This window comes from Aquarana catesbeiana, linkage group LG10 (assembly GCF_042186555.1).
Source record: "Aquarana catesbeiana isolate 2022-GZ linkage group LG10, ASM4218655v1, whole genome shotgun sequence".
In the NCBI taxonomy this organism is placed as follows: Eukaryota; Metazoa; Chordata; class Amphibia; order Anura; family Ranidae; genus Aquarana; species Aquarana catesbeiana.
In genome coordinates, this window is record NC_133333.1 from 111,214,510 (window position 1) to 111,237,399 (window position 22,890).

The 22,890-nt window shown below is 42.5% G+C and overlaps 1 protein-coding gene across 2 annotated transcripts in view; it reads left to right on the forward strand.

Annotated features, from left to right (window-relative positions):
- The window catches only part of DIXDC1 (DIX domain containing 1), a 275,645-nt gene that overhangs the window by 25,939 nt on the left and 226,816 nt on the right, over positions 1 to 22,890 (forward strand). Inside the window, exon 1 of one of the 2 annotated variants that reach the window (XM_073602438.1) lies at positions 1,961 to 2,163. The exons of the other annotated variant lie outside the window; for it this stretch is intronic. Coding sequence (XP_073458539.1) covers positions 2,101 to 2,163 — 63 coding nt within the window. The 5' untranslated portion in view covers positions 1,961 to 2,100. Of the gene's footprint in view, positions 1 to 1,960; positions 2,164 to 22,890 lie in introns of those variants that run through there. 2 annotated transcript variants of the gene reach the window in all.

Genomic DNA, 22,890 nt, shown 5'->3' on the forward strand with positions numbered 1-22,890 from the left:
CCAATAAGCCCCATGCCCGCAGACCCCCACAACCACTGGCCAGGGTTGTGGAGAAAAGGCCCTTGTCTACATCAACACGAGGGCAAAGTGCTTTGGGGCACCCATCCCCCCATGTTGAGGGCATGCGGCCTGGCATGGTTCAGGAGGGGGGACGATCGATCCTCCCCTCCCTTTCCTGACCTGCCAGGCTGCATGCTCAGATAAGGGTCTGGTATGGATTTTGGGGGGAGGGCACATCATTTTTTAAAAATGTTGGCGTGAGGGGGTCCTCTCTGAATCCATACTAGACCCAAAGGGCTTGGTATGGACCTGGGCGGGGGACACCACGCCATTTTTTTATTTTTCACTATTTTTTTTCTTTTTGCTGGCAATTTTTTTTTACATTTAGCAGTCAGCAGGGAAGACCGCTGACAGCTGATGACTCATTGGTTGTTAAGGACTCGGCAGCCAGCTTCCCAGCCCGTTCTTAAGCAACCAGCAAAGTACAGTGTGTTTACAGTGTTTTAAAGAGAACAAAAAAATGCAAAATGCATGAAATACTGCAAAAATAAGGGTTTAAAAACCCAAAACGCACTGCAAAAAACGTACTGCAAAAAACGCACACAAAAAAATCAGACAGGGGCCTTTTTTTCATTGTAACAGACCACAAAATACAAATCTTTCCATTTTCTGCAGTGTGGGCTGCTTTTGAGTATGTTTGCAATGTGCTTTAGGGTGCCATTTAAAATGAATAGCACCGCAATATGCTGAAGTAACGCGTGGTATAACTTGAATTACTGGAAACACAGGTGTGAAGCCAGTTTTAAACTATGTGTCCAGTGGCATCTCTAGTAACTGACAGTAACTAATTATACAGAACAATTCCAGCACTACAAGCTATCTCTGAGGGTCTGTTCACACCTTGCACTTGTATCATTGTGTGTTTCAACAACATACATTTTGATGAGATTTCATTCACTTCCATAGGTTTCATTTCTATTGGTTTCAGATCCCCGTTCAGATCCTCGTTCTGTCAGGGGAGTAGAGAGAGATCTTCTGTTTCTAGTGATCAAGAACAGTGATCTCTCTCTACTCCCAGTCAGTCCACTCCCCCCCACAGTTAGAAACCTCTCCCTAGGGAACACTTAACCCCTTGATCGCCCCCTAGTGTTAACCCCTTCCCTGCCAATATCATATATACAGTGATCAGTGGCTATTTTTAGCTCTGATCACTGTAATAATTTCACTGGTCTCAAAAAAGTGTCTGATCTGTCCGTCACAATGTCGAAGTCCCGCTAAAAATCGCTGATCACCGCCATTACTAGAATAATAAAAATTAATAATAAAATGCCATAAATATATCCTCTATTTAGTAGACGCTATAACTTTTGCGCAAACCAATCAATATACGCTTATTGCTGTTTTTTTTACCAAAAATATGTAGAAGAATACATATTGGCCTAAACTGATAAAGAAATTAGTTTCTTCATTTTTTGGGGGGGGTATTTATTATTGCAAAAAGTAAACAATATTGTTTTTCATTTCAAAATTGTTGGTCTTTTTTGTCTAAAAACCACAGAGGTGATCAAATACCACCAAAAAAAAGCTCTATTTGTGGGGAAAGAAACAACCTCAATTTTATTTGGTTACAGCGTCGCACGACCGCGCAATTGTCATTTAAAGTGACGCAGTGCTGTATCGCAAAAAATGGCCTGGTCATTAAGGGGTAAATCCTTCTGCAGCTGAAGTGGTTAATATGCATTTTGGTAGTGAGTATTCTGGGTTTTTAGTAAGCACAGCAGTGTGCTGATGCAGAGCTTAGCATCTGTTTTGTGTTATTCCTTCCTGTGTCTCCATCCTATAAACTGCTGGTTGTCATAGTGAAGTTTAGGCTGACACCTCTCACACTGGTAGGAGATCCCATTACACGCATGCTCAGTGTCTCTGCAGTCTCCCCCTCCCTCCCTCCCTCCCTCCCTCCCTTCAGCTGTGCTCTCAAGTCTCCAGCGGGCAGAGAGGACCAGTGTTATCCCTGATGGCATCTGCTGCCTCTGTGTGCCTACAGCCAGCCAGGGCACTGCCGTGGATATAAAGAGAGGGATCGGCTCTTGTCATCTGTAGATGATGATCGCTTATCTGGCAAGGGGCAGTCTACAGGATATTCTCCATGAAGGCTTCCCTGAGGTATTAATATGAAGAGTTGTATGTGTAAGAGGCTGGGTGTGCTGCAGTTATATGACTTGTGGGGGGGGGAGCCGAGAAGTTTGCTGAAGTTTGGGGGGTCCTGATTGCCTTTGTAGGTCTCAGTGCTAGAGGTGGTCTTTGCATTGGGTGTAAGCTTTGACTTATTGTAGGGAGGAATGAATGAGAAATAAACACAAGGTTGGTATTGTTCATTTAGTGAATAGATCACATGTTACACGGATCCCTGTTAGCGTGTGGTCTTCTGATGGTGTAGATGTGTTCCATTTATGCCGTGCATGAGACAGGAAGCAGTGTGTGCGTCTGAGGGTTTTCTATTAGATGTTATCAGGGTATGATCACAGCTTGTATTTCTCCAACATTTGTATACATTTACTGTAGCTCTAAGAATGTGTGTATGTTTTCACAGTGACGTGACTTTCATATGCACAGCACACTTGTGTAGATTGTTGTTGGTCAAAAGATATCGCACAAATACAAAATTCTACATACAAATAGCTGAGAAGGTCAAAATGTTTACCCTCTAAACCAGATTTGGTTTTATTCAGAAAAATATTTATTGTAGATCAGACTTTCTCAACCTTTTACCCTCCAAGGAACCCTTGAAATAATTTTCTGGTCCTGGGGAACCCCAGCTATATAATGGGGGACAGAGGAATGGACCTTACATTGGTGGTCAGTGGGAAGAATGCTGTCCTTAAGACCCTTTCCACACTGAAGCAGTTTGCAGACGTTTTAGCACTAGAAATAGTGACTGTAAAGTGCCTGAAAACTGCCTTCCATTCTCTGCAATGGGTGCTTTAACACCTGGGCTGTGCATTTGCAGGACATTAGAAAAAGTCCTGCAAGCAACATCTTAGGGGCAGTTTGGGAGCGCTGTATACATTGCCAACCTGCCCCTGCTCATTGCTTGAAAAGTGCTTCCAAAGCGCCGCAACACGGGAGTTTTGAACCCCTTTTTTGGGGTTAAAAGCACCCCACTAGCAGCTCAAAGGTGCAGCTTAAACAGCGGTAAAGTGCCGCTAAAAAGAGTGGTGCTTTACCACAAACGCACGGGTGGCCCCGGTGTGAAAGGGGTCTTACAGTGGTGATCATAATACCACCTTTACAACCAGCTAAAATAGATGGTTGGTGTCATGCCAAAGCCAAGGAGAGTTGGGCCTGGATGTATGCAGGCACCATCAGATGGGAGGTCAATGATCTTCAGCTCAAGGAACTCCTAGCTACTTCTGAAGGAACCCTGGTGTTCCTTGCAATTTTTGTTTACAAGTTTAAATCAGTATTGTTTGCTAAAAATTACTTATAACCCCCAAACATTATATATTTTTTTTTAGTAGCGACCCTAGGGAATAAAATGGCAATTGTTGAAATTTTTTATGTCACATGGTATTTTTTCATAGCAATTTTTTTGGAAAAAAATACATTTTAATAAATTATAAAAAAAATACAATATATACCCCAATTTTTGTATAATATGAAAGATGATGTTACACTGAGTAAATAGATACCTAACATGTCACGCTTTAAAATTGCGCACACTCGTGGAATGGTATAGTAAATCATTTCTGACAGGTTTTCCTGACACCAAGAAAAATATGGTGACCCGGGAGGGATCTCTCAGCTCTGTTCCTGTGTGCTGTGTGAAGAAGGGTGTGTCCCTACCCTCCAATCAGCTCTCAGAGCTCTCCTCGCTGAGCTCTGCAGAGTGTAATTCCAGCTCTCGGACCCCTTTTTTTCTGACAGCTCCAAAAAGCTTTATAAATTCTATACTTTGAACGGATGTAGAGAGGACTGCAGATAGACAGGTACAACTTATATAGGAGAATTTGTTTCATCTTTGTATATCACCTGAGGCCAGTCACTTCACTAGGCATATGTAAGGTTTTACAACCACTTTAAATTATTGTCTAATTCCTATTTATTAAAATATATTAATATATTTATAGTTGGACAGTCTGAGGTCTCCTTGCTGGTGACAATGCCTCTAAGATCTGATTTCACTATCATACTGGAGCAGATGACAATAAAACCTGGAGATCAGTATAAATGAAAATGTTTTGCAAATATATCCATATTAGATATATTAGTGCATTATAGCAGTTTTTATTAATTGCTTTTTTCTCCTATCCATGTTTATTTATTTTTTATTTTTATTTTGGGCGTTAATTAAATTAAGGTCACAACATTAGATATACTGGAGGTGCTTACATTAGGTAAAAATCTAGGATCAGATTCTCTGCAGGAAAATGTGTATTTAGTGAGATATTAAAATTCTGGGATGGCTGAGTATGCTGTGTAGTTCTAGCACTGCTGAAGCTCTCTCTGCTTGTAAATGGCAGTGTTCCTTGGGGTAGAATTATCCCTGGATATGTCAGTCTGCTGTTGTGTCTTGTCACATGGGACTAGGTTTCAGATTACAAAGACGTGTAAGGTTAGTTTACGTAAGCCTGGGATCTATGGATTTAAATGGAATCCCTACCTGAGCACACACGTGCCACTGAACATGGACTAATCTGCACACTAGCCCAGCTGTCTTTACTTGGAACATGCAATGATTTATTGGATGGTCATGTAGCCAAAAGCAACGCAATATCCACAACATCTCTATCTCAGGGGGGTAACCTTCTGGCTTCTGGCTTTTTATTGGAGGCTTGGATTTATTGCTTCTTCTGGTCCCTCTCCATCATGTTTTTGAAGAAACCCAAGTAAGATGTCAGTTGGATAAGAGTGCAGCACTGCATGGACAACAAATATTTTCTAAATTCAAGATTCATGTCTATTCCTATTTGAATCTTGATGTTTTCTGTACAGTATATGTCTACCAGATCTGTGAAGTTATTCAGAGTGAAACGTTGCCTATGTGCAGGAGCTGCCTGCCATTGCTTTTCTCTCTCCTGGTGAAAGGTGACTGGTCTTGTATTCGCCCCCTCCTATAGTTTTCTGCAGGCGGCCTATAGTGGGTGGGGCCTGCTGGGTTCCTCCCACAGATCTGGGCTCTGCACAGGCTATATACAGCACAGTGATGATGTCACTGTTACTATTACAAGGTAATATCTGGGTTTGCAAATGCATTTGGTGCACACAAAGCTTTAGGTGAACATGGGACTTCAAATGGAAGTCTAGGCTGAAATACATGCTTGTGAACTGTTTTACATGCCAAAAAGTTTACATGTCACAGCCATGTTCTGACCTCCTTTATCTCAGCTGCATCTAAAGCAACACAGGTTAATGATGGACCTCCCCAGATTGTGATTAGGAAAGATGAAGGAACAGCAACATATTGATGAGGTCAGCCCTAAGTGCTCACCGCCTCTTGGCCTGCTCTCTCTGCACTGTGTAGTTAAAGCATTACTGTATACAAGGAAACTACAGACCACTAAGCCTAACATCAACAGTATGTAAGGTATTTGAGGGAAAGATAAGATAAGTGACAACCACATGTTATCATTCTATGAGGATGGAAGTGGATCCAAGAAATTGGATAGTGGAAGATTTTGCTAAAAAAAATAAAAATAAATACTGTACCTAATAAATGTTTAACCCCTGCACGCTGACATAACACATATATGTGACAGCACAGAGACCGGGTCCTCACCCAGGACCCATACTAACAATCGGGACCCCTAACTCCCGATTTCGGGTCACATTATTATTGCTGTGGTAGCCTCTGATTGGCTACCACAGTGATCCATCACTTTGAAGCCCGCCCCTGTGTTTCTCTATCTTTGAATGGAGAGGAAAGATGCATTGGGGGTTATTTACGAAAGGCAAATCCACTTTGCATTGCAAGGGCACTTGAAAGTGCACTGAAAGTGCACTTGGAAGTGCAGTCGCTGTAAATCTGAGGGGTAGATCTGAAATGAGTGGAAGCTCTGCTGATTTTATCATCCAATCATGTGCAAGCTAAAATTCTGTTTTTTATTTTCCTTGCATGTCCCCCTCGGACTTAAAGCGACTGCACTTCCAATTGCACTTGCAGCGCAAAGTGGATTTGCCTTTCGTAAATAACCCCCAATATATCTTTCTTCTTGCAGAGAGGGAAAAAAAGCGTGTGAAAAGTAAATACCGGTAAATAATAATAAGAAAAAACTAAAGAAAAAAATACCTAATTCAAGGTTTGATCTAGGTCAGTGCCAGGGTTAATGTTTGGGTCAAGTGAGGGTCAAAGGTCAAGGTCAGGCCAGTATATTTTGGGCAGGATTAAAAAAAAAAAACTTTTGTTAGTGTCAGTGTTGGTGTATTTTAGGTAGGACAAAAAAAAAAGCAAAATGCGGACTATTGTTTCTGGGCTGTACTATGGGTACAAACAACAATAATGTACACATATGTGGTATCGCTGCAATCGTCAGGAGCAGAAGAATTTTTTTTTTTGGGTTGTTCCTTGGTGACAAATATAATAGAAAGAAATATACAGCTTTTAAAAAATGATTTTTTTACTATTATATGGGCCAGTTTTCCTTTGATAATACAAAAATCAGGAGATATCCATTACTATTTACCACCAAATGAAAGCCCAATTTGTCCTGAAAAAAAACATACTATAATCCACCTGGATGCACAAAGTAGTTGTGATATGTACAGTTTTACTAACACATGTCAAAGTTGCAAAATTTGTTTTACCTTTAGGCTTGAAGGGGTTAATCTATAACACAGGGTCTGTTGGAATTGATGAAATTATAGAAAAATAAATTTGAACGCCTTTGCATCAACTGGTTTTCTGTAGTAATTTTCAATAAAATCTGATCTGATCCTCATCTAAAGCCCCATACACACTATTAGATTTTCTGCAAACTTTTTTTTGTCTTCAGAATTACCAAAACCTTATAGTATGAGGTCAAACCTTAAGAGTTTCAGTTTATATGCAATCAGGCAGGCCCTTGCACTACATGGTTTTAGTAAATCAGAAAACAAAAATCTGCAGAAAATCTAATAGTGTGTAGGGCTTCAGTCATAACAATAGACAATGTGCTTATGCTGATAACACACAAACAATTACAATTTCTTGTATCTTTAATGAACACACCCATTAAACATTCACAGTGTTAGAGGAAAAAGTAAGTGAACCCATAGACTAATTACTTCAACGAAAGCTAATTGGAGTTAGTGGTTTGCACCCTGAGTCCCCCCTAATACTTACCTGAGCCGTTGGCTCCTGCTGCTGTCAATCACAGGCAGTGAGCCAATGAGGAAATAGCGCGGGCGGGACCCAGCAGCACTTTGGCGGGGGGAGGAGCCAGGACCATTGGCGGGGGACCCAAACAGAGGAGGATCGGGACTACTCTGTGCAAAACCATTGTACAGAGCAGGTAAGTATAACATGGTTGCTATTTGTTTTTCCTTTAGAATCACTTTAATTCCAAGTGGTTCACATACTTTTTCTTGCCATGGTATGTACATGGATAGAAAACTGGTTATATGAACGGGTCTATGGAGTAGTGATTAAATTATTATTTTTTTGTAATCATCTGAAGTTGAGAGTGGTGTGCGCCAGGGTTCTGTCTTGGGGCCAATGCTGTTCAGTTTGTTTATTACTGATATAGAGGTTGGAATCAAGAGCTTAAAGTAGTTCTAAACCCAAAACACTTCTTTAACCACCTCAATACTGGGCACTTAAACCCCCTTCCTTCCCAGACCAATTTTCAGCTTTCGGTGCTCTCACACTTTGAATGACCATTACTCAGTCATGCAACACTGTACCCAAATTAAATTTGTGTCCTTTTTTTCACACAAATAGAGCTTTCTTTTGGTGGTATTTAATCACTAATGGGTTTTTTATTTTTTGTGCTATAAATAAAAAAAGACCGTAAATTTTGTGAAAAATTGCCTTTTTCTTTGTTTTTGTCATAAAATTTAGCAAATTAGTAATTTTTCTTCATAAATTTTGGCCACAATTTATACTGCTATATATCTTTGGTAAAAATAACCCAAATTAGTGTATATTATTTGGTCTTTGTGAAAGTTATAGAGTCTACAAACTATGGTGCCAATCACTGAAAATTGAAAACATCTGATCAGGCCTTCAGTACATCAGGTGAATCTCATTATTTGAGGTACTAACAAGTCAGAAAAGTACAAATACCCCCAAATGACCCCTTTTTAGAAAGTAGACATTCCAAGGTATTAAGTAAGTAGCATGGTGAGTTTTTTTTAAGGTGTAATTTTTTTCCCACAATTCTTTGCAAAAGGAAGATTTTTTTTTTTTTTTTCAAAATTTTCATATTAACTGGTTATTTCTCTCAGAGCATATGCATACAACAAATTACACCCCAAAATAAATTCTGCTACTCTTACCGAGTATGGGGATACCACATGTGTGGGACTTTTACACAGCCTGGCCACATACAAAGGCCCAACATTGAAGTCGCACCATCAGGCGATCTACGAGCATAAATTGCACATCTCATTTCTCAACCACCTATTACACTTTTGAAGGCCCTGGAGCACCAGGACAAAGGAATTGCCCACAAAATGACCCCATTTTGGAAAGTAAACACCCCAATGTATAATCTATGAGGCATAATGAGTCTTTTGAACAGTTATTTTTTTTCCAGATGTTTTTGGAAAATGTGGAAAAAAAAATGAAAACGCATTTTTTTTTACACAAAGTTGTCCATTTATAAGATATTTCCAACACATAGCAAATACATAGCAAAAATTACACCCCAAAATACATTGTGCTACTCCTCCTGAGTATGGCGATACCACATGTGTGGGACTTTTACACAGCCTGGCCACATACAAAGGCCCAACATTGAAGTCGGGATGTATGATACAGTTCGAAGCATTCACCAATGCAAAGGCCAGGTTGGGAGGGACACTGGGGACAATGGTAGCTGGTATCTTTTCGAAAACCTCTTCTGCTGCACACACGACATTTTTTTTGCCGTCTTCGGCCTGCTTCCGATGGTGGAATGTTGTACAGGAAGTGGTGTTCATGAAGTCGGCTAACTGCATCAGAACGAGGTACTTCTGGGAGGGGTCTTTGTGGATAGACGAGGGACGTGACTACTACTTCTATGAATTTTAGGAAGGGGGCGGGGCTTTCTGTGGATTTTGTGTAGATTATGTAGGAATTGTAAATGGCCAAATGGATTAGATATATTGCTACCTTCTTATACCAGAATCGGGACCTCCTTATTGACAAATAGGGCTGAATCATTTGGTCATTGAAATCCACCCCCCCCATGTAGAGATTATAGTCTTGGACACATGTCGGTTTTTCAATGGGACCTCGTCTTCGCTGAAACTACAACCGTAGTGTCATCATGAATGGTGGACATCATGTGCACGTTCCTGTTATCCTTCTACCTCAAGGCCAGCACTTCATTACATCTCAGTGTTGCTCTTTCCCCCTTTTTCAGCCTTTTGTTCACAATGGATTGTGGGAAGCCCTTCCTATTTTTTCTTGAAGTTCCGCAGGCCAGGGTTTTTTCAATATATAGGTGTCTGAAAAGGGGCAGGCTGGTATAAAAGTTGTCCAGGTATATATGATAGCCTTTTTTCAGAAGTGGGTAAGCCAGGTCCCATACGATTTTTCCAGTTGTGCCCATGTAGGCCAGGCACTCAGGGGGCTGGAGCTGGGAATCTCTTCCCTCATATATGCGAAATGCATATAGATATCCCGTGGCTCTCTCACACAGCTTGTAAAATTTGACTCCATATTTGGCCTTTTTGCTAGGAATATACTGTTTTATTCCTAGCCGGCCTGAAAATGGTACCAGGGACTCATCCACACATATATTCTTCTCGGGGACATAAAGTTCTGCAAATCGTTGGGAAAATAAATTTATTAGTGGGCGAATCTTGTATAGCTTATCGGAATTTGGATGATTGCGGGGAGGGCACTGGGTGTTGTTGTTAAAATGAAAGAATCTCATAATCATCTCATATCGGGACCTGGACATAGCGGCAGAATACATGGGCATATGGTGGATGGGGTGGGTGGACCAATAGGTATGTCCTTCATTTTTTTTTGTAAGCCCCATATTTAGAGTGAGGCCCAAAAACAATTTGAACTCCTCCAAATTCAAATCTCTCCACTCAAACGGACGGGCATAAGATAATTGGGGGTTGCTGGCAATATACTGCTGGGCATACAAATTTGTCTGGTCCACAATGAACTGCAGCAAAGTGTCGGGCAAAAACAGGTGAAAAAAATTGATCTCTGTAAAATTTTGGGTGTTGGCCTGCACACCTGGCTGTGCTGTGAAAGGGGGAATATTTGGTGATCCCGAGTTGGAAGGCAGCCATGTTGGGTTGGCAAGACCATCTGGCATATAGGTAGCGGCCCTGGCTCTTGGGGGACGTGACACTCCAGTAGTTGGGGGAGTTGAATTTCCTGTGCTGGAACTCAGGTGTGATGTGGCAGCACTGGTACTGGGCATTTGTGCGCAGGGCCTATCTCTGGTGGCAGCACTGGTACTGGGCCTTTGTTCCTGGGGCCTATTGCTGGCAGCAGCACTGGTACTGGGCCTTTCTTCCTGGGGCCTATTTCTGGCGTCAGAGCTGGTACTGGGCTTGGGAATATAATCCCGGTTGCTGGCGGCTTCCTGGTTTCCAGAGTGTCGTGCCCTTTTAGGAGGGACCCATTCTTCATCTGAATCATTGCTACTCTCGATCGGTTCAAATGCTGAATTTGATTCGGAATCAGAATGGGACTCTGATGAGAGCTCCCCGGTGTTCTCATCAGTCATAGAGAGGACCTGGAACGTCTCCTCACTAGTATATCCTCTTTTGGACATGGCTGTGTGGCGGGTAGCTGTGCGACGGGTGACAGATGGGTGGCAGGTGACGGTCACTGATGGGCTGCGCGATGGGTGGCAGGTGACGTTCACTGAGAGGTGATGGGCGATGGTCACAGATAGTTGACAGGCGACGGTCACTGATGAGTGACAGGTGCACCGCTGATGGTCACTAATGGGTGACAGGGCACAGTCACAAATGGGTGAGAGGGCACGGTCACTGATGGGTGACAGGCCACGGACGGTGACAGGTGATAGTCACAGATTGTTGACAGGCGACGGTCACTGACAGGCGACGGTCACTGATGGGTGACGGGTGCACCGCTGATGGTCACTGGTGGGTGACGGGTGACAGGGCACGGTCACTGGTGGGTGACGGGTGACAGGGCAGGTCACTGATGGGTGACGGGTGACAGGGAAGGTCACCGATGGGTGACGGGTGACAGGGCACGGTCACTGGTGGGTGACAGGGCACCGCTGATGGTCACTAATGGCAGTCTCTATGTGACAGGTGCACTTTTTAAGGGGTGACTGTTGGGTGACAGATGACAATTGGGGGGGGCGATGGGACAGAAGTGGTGTTGGTGCAGACACTACAATACAAAGATCTGTAACTCACTGCTCCTGGCTCTTCTCTCCTCACACTGGAAACGGTGTGTGAGGAGAGAAGGGCTAGTAACAGCTAGTGACAGCTCTTTGTTTACAGTTAGTGATCGACTGTGAATGGATCACAGTCGATCACATGGTACACAGAACTGGCCAATGGCTGTAAACTATCGTCGGTGACGAACAGTGTTCCCGGGTAACACGCCGCCACTGACGTGCACGCGCAGCGCGCTCACGATCGCGCGCATGCGCCGTGCAATGCGGGATGTACCATTAGTGATCGGCCGTGATGAAGTCCCCTGTCGGTGACGAGCGGTGTCTCGGTGACACGCCGCCACCGACAGTACAGGGCTGCGCGCTCACGATCGCGCGCATGCCCTGTTTAAACGGGCGGACGTCATATGACGTCCGCCCAGAACAATAGGCTTACCGTCCCGCCGTCATATGACGGCGGGGCGGTAGGCTACTGGTTAACCTCAATGCATTCCCTGCATTAAGGTAAAAAGTGTTTTATAGATTTCTGTTTATCCCTTTCCCTGTGGGCTACTTTTGTTTTTATATTTCACCTTTTTAACTATGGATTATATCTCCTAGTTTGTGGCAGCTTTTTCACAATTTTTTCTCTTTTTTACCTCCTCCTTATTTATATAACTACTTGCCGCCTGTGCTATAGCCGAAAGACGGCTTCAGCGCGGGCCTTACTTGCCGGGAGGACGTCCATGGACGGACGTCCTCCCGAGCAGAAGCTGTCTGCGCGACCTTGTCTATGAGACTCGGCTGATCACAGATCCGAGTAAGGGGGCAGTCCCGGCCCTTACCACGTGATCAGCTCTCAGCCAATGATGACTGATTACATGATGTAAATAGAAGCTTGGTAATCAGCATTTTTTTTTTCCTCGCGTTGTCAGCGCGAGGGAAAAAAAAAGCTGATCACCGGCTTCTGTCAGAGGGACATCCGTCCCTCACACAGAAAGCCGCAGCTGCATTTTCTGTGCCCACCAGTGTCAGCTGCCAGTGCCCACTGTGCCTCCTACCAGTGCTTACAGTGCCACCTACCAGTGCCAACAGTGCCACCCATCAATGCCCACCAGTGCTGCCAATCAATGCTCATCAGTGTCTCATAATCAGTGCCACAGATCAGTGCTGCCTATCATTGTCACCTACCAGTGCCTACTGGTGCCCATCAGTACCACCCATCAGTGATCATCAGTGCCACCTATCAGTACCGCTTATCAGTGCCACCTATCAGTGCCCTTCAGTTCCACCTATCAGTGCCCTTCAGTGTCACCCATCAGTGCCCATCCGTGCCAACCATCATTGCCACCCATTAGTGCCACCTCTCAGTGCCACCTATCAGTGCCGCCTCATCAGTGCTACCTATCAGTGCCCATCAGTGCTGTCTATCAGTGCCCATCAGTGCCTATCAGCGCAGCCTATCAGTGCCCATCAGTGCAGCCTCATCAGCGCACATCAATGAAGGAGGAAAATTACCTGTTTTCAAAATGTTATAACAAACTATAAAACTATAAAAAAAAATTCAAATTTTTCTGTCCTTTTTTGTTTTATTTAGCAAAAAATAAAAAACCCAGCAGCAATGAAATACCACCAAAAGAAAGCTCTATCTGTGTGAAAAAATGATAAAAATGTCATTTGGGTACACTGTAGCATGACCGCACAATTGTCATTCAAAGAGTGACAGCGCTGAAAGCTGAAAATTGGTCTGGGCAGGAAGAGGGTTTAAGTGCCCAGTAAGCAAATGGATAAACTACACATTAGAAGGGGCTTTCCTGGGTAATCAGTGATGGAAAAGGATTTGCTGTTGTTGTGGATCACAGACATAGCAATAGCATGCAATGCCAAGCTGTAGCTAACAAAGCTAGCAATATGTTCTTATACAACCCAGAGGAGAACACGTGGCCACGATTTGAGGTTAGAAGAAAAGAGGCTTAACCACTTCAGCTCCGGAAGGATTTACCCCCTTCCTGACCAGAGCACTTTTTGCGATTCGGCACTGCGTCACTTTAACTGACAATTGCACGGTCGTGCGACGTGGCTCCGAAACAAAATTGACGTCCTTCTTTTCCCACAAATAGAGCTTTCTTTTGGTGGTATTTGATCACCTCTGCGATATTTATTTTTTGCGCTATAAACAAAATAAGAGCGGCAATTTTGAATTATTTGCATTATTTTTTTACTTTTTGCTATAATAAATATCCCCAAAAAATATATAAAAAAACATTTTTTTCCTCAGTTTAGGATGATACGTATTCTTCTACATATTTTTGGTAAAAAAAAAAATCGCAATAAGCGTTTATTGATTGGTTTGCGCAAAAGTTATAGCGTTTACAAAATAGGGGATAGTTTTATGGCATTTTTATTAATAATTTTTTTTTTTACTAGTAATGGCGGCGATCAGCGATTTTTATCGGGACTGCGACATTATGGCGGACACATCGGACATTTTTGACACATTTTTGAGACCATTGTCATTTATACAGCAATCAGTGCTATAAAAATGCACTGATTCCTGTGTAAATGACACTGGCAGTGAAGGGGTTAACCACTAGGGGGCAGGGAGGGGTTAAGTATGTCCTAGGGGAGTGATTTCTAACTGTCAGGGTGATGGGCTGTGTGTGTCACTACACTGATCTCTGCACCCGATGACAGGGAGCAGAGAACAGTGACACTGTCACTAGGTAGAACGGGGAGATGCTGTTTACAATGGCATCTCCCCGTTCGTCCTCTCCGTGAGGCGATCGCGGGAATCCCCATGGCGATCGAGTCCGCGGGACCCACAACCCGACTCACGGAGATCGTGGCAGGCACGCGCACGCGGCGGCAAATTCAAAGTAATGTACGGGTACGTTACTTTGCGCAGCCATGCCATTCTGCCGACGTATATCTACAGGAGCCGGTCGGGAACCGGTTAACCTTAGATTGCAGAAAGTGTTCTTTACTGTTAGTTCAGTAAAAATGTGGAAATCCCTCCCCCCAAAAAATGATACTAGCTGAGAATGTTGACAACTTTTAGATGTCTTCCTCGGGAAGAAGAATATTCAGGGCTATGGAAATTGTTACAACAGAATGATGTAGCATAACTTACAAAAAATAACCACAGTATAATACAAGTGCAAACAATTGTGCAAAAAATGTGTAAAAAAATAAATAAATAAATAAATAAATATATATAAATAATCCAATGTATATCCAAAAATATCACAGAAGGAAACGATAAATGTGCAAACAATTATGCAAAAAAATATGTATGTACAAAAAATAGTCCAATATATATCCAAAAAATCAAAGGAAAAGAAAACAATATCCAATTTGAATCCACTCCAATCACCAATGTGACATGTAATGCAAAGTGTGAATCCTCCATCCTTGTAGATTAGCCTCTCACCTCACTTCCGTGACCCCTGCATTACCAGTAGGTCTCACCACATGTTTTTCCCTCTCTGGGGATGAAGACAAACTGCTGCCGCTTCAAATGTCTGTACTTGTACAGTAAAGGCTTCTTTCTGGCAACTTGACCATGCAGCTCTTTTTTGTTCAAGTATCATCGTATTGTGCTCCTTAAAAACCACACAATCTTTTTCCAGAGCATCCTGTATTTCTCCTGAGGTTACCTGTGGGTTTTTCTTTGTGTCCCAAACAGTTCCTTTGGCAGTTGTGGCTGAAATCTTTCTTGATCTACCTGAGCTTGGCTTGGTATCAAGAGATTTCCAAATTTTCCTCTTCTTAATAAGTGTAACAGTACTGAATGGCATATTCAAGGCTTTGGATATCTTTTTTATATCCTTTTCCATCTTTGTAAAGTTTCATCACCTTGTTACGCAGGCCTTTTGACTGTTCTTTTCTACCTCCTCATGGCTCAGTGTCTAGCCTGCTTAGTGCATCCATGTGAGAGCTAACAAACTCATTGACTATTTATACACAGACACTAATTGTGATTTAAAAAGCCACAAATGTGGGAAATGAACCTTTAATTGCCATTTTAACCTGTGTGTGCCACCTTCTGTGCCTGTACCAAGGCCAAACGTTCCAGGGTATGTAAACTTTTTATCAGGGCATTTGGGTGATTTCTTTTATCATTATGATTTAAAAAGGATCCAAAAAACTATGTGATAATAAATGGCTTTGTTTTGTTTGCTATCCTTAAATAAAAGACAGTTTTTTAGGCATGATCAGTCATATTTTCAATATTAATGCCAAAATTTCACAATTTCTGCCAGGGTATTCAAACTTTTGAGCACGACTGTGTGTATATATATATATATATATATATATATATATATATATATATAAAATTTTGTACACATTTTTTGCACAATTGTTTTCACTTGTATTATATTGTGGTTATTTTTTGTAAATTGCGCTACATAATTTTGTTTGTATATACTAGTTCACTAAGGTTGGAATCATTTATGGGTGTTGGCTAGCAACTCTTTTTTTTTTTTTTTTTAATAATTAACCGTTTTTATTGATTTTTTTTTTTTTCATATGACAACAAAAGAGAAGAGTTATCAGACAGGGGACAACATATAAAGTCCACAATCAATTAGTAGTCTAACAAAGACACATAGCTTAAAGATATGCATAAGTCACAGCTAGCAACTTTTTAAATTAATTTCATTGATATAGTATTGGATTGCACAGATTGATTATTTGGACACTATCCGAATTGATAGAGAAGATAGAGAAGTGGTTGGCAGGTTTGTATAGAATATTTGTATATTATGGCACATTCCTCCTGTGTTTGCTCTTCACCAGCCCTAAGAGTTCAATGATCCCCATTGCCACTCATTTCATGGCTGCTGCCATCTTCTCTGCCAGTTTTTCTGGCATGGTATCTTCCTGCTTTGCCCATTAGGCAGGCACTAATGTAACTCTTGTATGCTGTCTGTACATAGTCCATGCACCCAGTTCCCTTCTTGGCATCTTAGAGACAAGAGTGGGCTTGAAGTGCACACTGCACTGCGCTTGTTCATGGATTCAGGTTGTGCACAGAAAACAAAAAAAAAAAAACAAAAGCTAGGAGAAAGGAAGGTTTTTTTTCAGCAGGAGACACATGCAGTCTCTTCTGTTACAATGTTGTGCCTCCTAACAATTATTCTGGGGAAGTTTAGATCCACTTTAAGTCTTGGCTTACAGTTCCTTTCCTAGCCTGAATACTGAATTACAGGAGGCTAATATAAAGACAGACTAAGGTACTGTACTGTTAAAATTAAATGTCTGGATTTTTTTTTTAAATGAAGACATGACTGGTTTAGATGAGGCCTTTTGTATATGTCTACACTTTTGCTTTAAGGCCCCGTTCTGTCACATATACAACATCCTTTTTCCTCCATCTTGTAATGATGGAAAATGAGATCCATATCATTCCTATGGTTTGGCCTGATAACGGATGTTCTTTAGCCTAAATCTGCCCACATTCGGTCAGATCAGTAAAAGTGGAACTGGACGCAAACATATTTTCATTCGTTCTGTCGAACCTGAATGGATCCAGATGTGGGAGGATAAAGGGCAGACACACGTCTGTTTACAGCCTGCCACCCATAGGGTTAGGTTTCACTCCACTTTTGATCCGTGTAATCATGGACCACAAACAGACTGATGGAATGCCTACATAAAGGGGCCTAAAACTTGAAAACATCTGAAGACATAGCTATACAATATACTGTACTGTATGTGAACTGTTCGCCTGCCATACAGTGCCTTGACAAAGTATTCATACCCCTTAATATTTTCCACATTGTGTCATGTTACAACTAAAAACGTAAATGTATTTTATTTGAATTTTGTGTGATAGACCAATACAAAGTGGCACATAATTGTGATGTGGAAGGAAAATGAAAAATGATTTTCAACATTTTTTACAAATAAATATGTGAAAAGTGTGGGGTGCATTTGTATTCAGCCCCCCTGAGTCAATACATTGTAGAACTACCTTTTGCTGCAATTACAGCTGCAAGTCTTTTTGGGGATGTCTCTACCAGTTTTGCACATCTAGAAAGTGACATTTTTGCCCATTCTTCTTTGCAAAATAGCTCAAGCTCTGTCAGATTTGATGAAGAGCGTCTGTGAACAGCAATTTTCAAGTCTTGCCACAGATGCTAAATTGGATTTAGGTCTGGACTTTGAGTGGGCCATTCTAACACATGAAAATGCTTTGATCTAAACCATACCATTGTATCTCTGGCTGTATGTTTAGGGTTGTTGTCCTGCTGGAAGGTGAACCTCTGCCCCAGTCTCAAGTCTTTTGCAGACTCTAACAGGTTTTCTTCTAAGCTTGTCCTGTATTTGGCTCCATCCATCTTCCAATCCACTCTGACCAGCTTCTCTGTCCCTGCTGGAGAAAAGCATCCCCAAAACATGATGCTGCCACCACCATGTTTCACGGCCGGGATGGTGTGTTCAAGGTGATGTGCAGTGTTGGTTTTCTGCCACACATAGACCCCTTTCACACTGTGGGAGTTTTTCAGGCGCTAGAGCGCTCAAAATAGCGCCTGAAAAAAGCGGCTCCATTCATTCTGGGCTGGGAGTGGCTCAGAGTAGCAGCTAGTGACTCACAGGCAGCATCACTGAGACCTTCCTCTTCTTTCCAGAAAGAGATGAGGAGAGGAGAGGTGGTGCTGCCTGGGGTATTCTGATTCGCCCTGCCCAATCCCCAACCTGGATTGGCAGGGGGCAGGTCTGCTTAAATAACCAGGGTCAGCCCAGCTGGGGAGGAGTTGTCAAGTGGAAGATCTGGAGTGGGAGAGTGTGGAGGCTGTTGGGGCCTTTGAGGGAGCTCCCCAGTCTGGGGGGGGGGTGATCTTGGGCCTGGGCTTGGGTGTACTTGGGACCACCTTCAGGAACGCATGAAGAGGTCCTGGACCGGAGGGACAAGATAGAGCAAGGAGATGACAGTGGGAGATAGCACTGCTAAGAGACACCAGGGAGGACAACTGGTCGCAGGCAGGAGGGCTGGTTAGTGAGGCACAGTCGGAAGGACTGGGGAGGCATGCCTGAGAGGGCTGGGAGCTTGCAGTCTGAGATGGGTGCAGAACCAGAAGTGTGGACTGTGGTGGAAGGAGCAGTGGAAAGAGGTAGCTGCAGCCAGGAGGGCTAGCAGGGCCTGAAGATGCCTTACTGGGCTCAGTAAAATTTTATTCAAAAGAAGGAAACATGGACTTTAAAGGCACATCTGTAGCATTGAAATACAAAATGAACTTTTATTAATCTTTAAAGTTCACAATATTGACATTGATATTTGATATTTGTTAAAAACAAAGCATGGTGATTGGTGTAAACAACGCTCACACCACTTAACACAACCAACTATTACCACAGTGGAACAGATTGATCAATAGTGATTCAAAATGAGGTTATGCCAAATAGAAGGAGCAGCTGGTTGGTGGTAGAGACATAGTGAAGAAAATTCTACATGTTACGAGCCCTTAAGCGCTCCTTCAGGAGCTTGCAGTGGTGCATAGTATACAAAACAATATACGCAGGCAAACCTTGTGGGATCATCCACCAATCAGCGGTTTCTCATGCCTTTAGCAATATAGAGCTTGAAAGGTCCTTATAACTTGTGTGGGACGGGGTAATAACCACATCCTCAACACCCAAAATAGGGAACTTTGAACCAGGCACTAATACCATACACATGGAAAGGGGGAAGCCCAATATTGCTATTCCTATGTAAAATCCACTTTAAGTGTACCAGTAGAGCTCCAACAGTGTTAAGGCCAGAGCTGGTAAATGTATCAAAGACCCACCATCTGTATCTCTCCAGACAGAGTGAATCTGTCTCTAACTGCCCTACACAGTGGCCGCATGTAGGGCAGCTAGCACCAGAGCCTTTTTGTTTGCCACACTTTAGAGGCCAGCTCTCTGCCTGCAAAGGGCAATTGCCAAAGGCCTGACTGAGCCAGTGTCAGGCCTATCCACTTTGTGCTAGCTGTGCCTGAAGATTAGAGAGGAAGGAATGTGCTGGAGGAGAAAGATCTGAAGATTAGAGAGGAAGTGATGTGCAGGAGGAGAAATGGAGTTTATATACTGGACTATATGTAGTTGTCCCTACCAATTATACTGGGCATCCCATATTTCCCTTACCCCACCCAAGTTCAATCCCCTCAATAAAATACAAAAAAACAAAGCATATGGACTGTTCTATGTCTCTTGAGTGTCAGAGGTGGATGCCGGGCTGGGCAGGGTGATGGGGGTAGCGCTACGTACGAAAATACATTTTGTCAAGGTTGTTCTCCTCTAATTCTCTCAAAAGTGAAATATGGGAGAACCGGTCACAGTTTAGTAACAATATTTTTTACACCACGTTCTCTTTTTCCTCTTCTTTCGAAGCTGGTTCTGGATTGCCAGAACTCCAAGTCCAACTATGGAAATAGTTGAGGTTTGCAAATCATCTGGAATATAATCCATTGTGCAAATGTGATTGTTTCTACTGGCGCGAAAATTCCATAGACATAGACAGAACAAAGAATCCACAACACTCTGAATAATGGCGCTAAAAGGCGTGGCTACAGGGTCACACATACTATACAGCACTTCCTAATGAACGCTGCAACGTCAACCAAAAAGAGCATTTGTCATTCGCCAATTTTTGTACAATTAGTACTATCCTCTGGTTCGACTTGCTGCAAAACATCAAGGAAAACCAGACGATAGCTTTACTGATCCAGAAGTTGATAAGGGGAAGCATACTCCTTTTTGTTTACAAAAATGAATGTATCCATTTACCTAAATACATTGTGCTTGTGTGATCTTCTCTCTTGATATCTGAAAATACAAAGCTTTTTATCAGCATTTTGAAAGGAAAGCTTTTGAGACCCTTGTGGCTGTTCACATGGCAGTCCTCTTGAAGTTCTTCACGTAAAATGAAGTCATGTCTGAAGATTAATGTGGAGTAGAGAGCAGTCCAGCTGTTCGCTTGCTATAAGTAATATTTATTGATTGCAATGCTGGGCATAACTGTGTTCTATTCATGTTATGTTAGAATCTACTAAGAGCATAAATGAAGAAAGCATTTGTATTTTCTGTATCTAAATACACCAATATAGAAAATGTACCTTTTTCATTGCCTGTATTTGCCAAGCAACAATTCAGATATGTTTTATTATATGTGTTATTAAAAGATATAAAGCCTATCTGGAGCCAAAACATTTTATTTTGAATGAGGTAGGTAATGGTTGAAACCCCTGTCAGGGTTTCTTTTTGCTGTCTATGGTCCGTTGGTAAAATTCTAGTTTAACAAAAAAAAAAAAATAATCATACAATCCCATATACACAATCCTTCACCCACAGTTGATCCAGAGGAAGGAAAAAATACAGCAAAGCATGCTCCAATTTGCTACAGCAGGGGAAAAAAATTCCTTACGGCCCCCCCGAGAGACAATTAGATTTTCCATGGATCAATTTTACCTATAAATGTTAGTACCCAGGTTTATTATGTACATTTAGGAATGAATCTAGGCCTTTTTTTAAAGCAACCTACTGAGCTTGCCAGAGCCACCTCTGGAGGGAGTATATTTCACATTTCACTCTTACTGTGAAGAATCCTTTCCGTATTTGGAGATGAAATCTTTTTTCCTCTAGACATAAAGCGTGCCCCCGTGTCCTCTGTGGTGACCTTAAAGTGAATAACTCAACACCAAGTTCACTATATGGACCACTTATGTATTTGTACATGTTGATCATATCCCCCTTAATCTCCTCTTCTCAAGAGAATATACATTCAGTTCCTCTAATCTTATCTCATAGCTGAGCTCCTCCATGCCACTTATCAGTTTGGTTGCCCTTCTTTGCACTTTCTCCAGTTCCCTCGATATCCTTTTTGAGAACTGGTGCCCAAAACTGAACTGCATATTCCAGAGGAGGTGACTAATGATTTCTACAGAGGCAAAATGATATCTCTTGCTCTGGAGTCCATACCTCTCTTAATACAAGAAAGGATTTTGCTTGCTTTGGAAACGGCAGCTTGGCATTGCATACTACTATTGAGCTTGTGATCTACCAAAACCCCCAAATCCTTCTCCACTATAGATCGTGCATTGCTGCTGGGCTGTGCCCTTTCTTCTCCCAGGACTCCAGCCAGCTGCTAATCTCCTAACCTCCTACAGTGCCTTCCAGCTCCCATAGTGCCGCCCAAACTCCAATAGTGTCCCGCAGTACCCCTCAACCTCCTACAGTGCCTTCCAGCTCCCATAGTGCCGCCTAACCTCCCATTGAGAGCTCTCAGCCCACACAGTGCCCCTCAATCACCCACAGTGCCTTTAACCTGCTGCAGAACCTCCAGCCCCCAATAGCAGCTCCTCATAGTAATCCTAGCCTCCAGCAGTTCCTATGGTGGCCCCCCCCAAACTCTGTAGTGTACTCCAGTTTCCTACAGGGTCCATCTCCTGCAGTTGCCCCAGCTCACTCTAGAAACATCATACCCTATAAGGCCACAAAGTCTGCTGCAGAGACCCTATACCCCCTCTAACACCCCCATCTCCCCACAGTGACACCCAGCCCCATCCACAGCCTATCAGCATTTCAATACATAATCTGTGTTTCCATAATTTTCAAACTTTTTTTTTTTTTTTTTTTTTACTAGTGGGGCATGGAAGGTTTTGGAAGAATTTACTGGGCTTTGTTGTCAATATGGTTGGGAACCACTGTTCTAGACACAACAGAGAAATTTCTCAAAATTAGGAGAAAATCCTCTCCTAAGCCTGCCATACATGGCTCAAATATTGGCCAAATTGCATGAATCAGCTGATATTAGTGCCATTTATGATCGTGTTGACACCACCCAGCTCAATTGAAAAAAAAAATTGAAGGAGCTGGGTAGAAAATTGATGGCCAAACAATGACTGCGTCCAATCAAATCACTGTTCGTGCATCAAGACAGCCATGAGTGCTGGCCCTCTAAATACGGTATATTAGTTGACTGGAGAGATTCTTCCTTTATCACTGTTAAGTGTGGATGGAAGACATTTTTACATTAAAAAAAATCTATGCGTATAAGGCTAGCCTTAAAGAAGTTGTAAGCCCTCAAGGTTTTTCACCTTAATGCATTCTGTGGATGCAGCAGCAAGACTCAGGAGCGTGCCCGCATGAGTGCCCTCATGGAAAGTGGCTTTCCGTGGGGGCACTCGATGAAGAGGAGGAGCCAGGAGTGTCGCCAGGGGATCCCAGAAAAGGAGGATCGGGGCCGTTCTGTGCAAAACCCTTGCACAGAGCAGGTAAGTATAACCTGTTTGTTATTTAAAAAAAAAAAAAACGAACCTTTACAATCACTTTAAGCTGAGTACACACACAAAGATTAGGCACTTGCTGACCTGCTGCAGTACATATACTTATGCACCTGTATGTT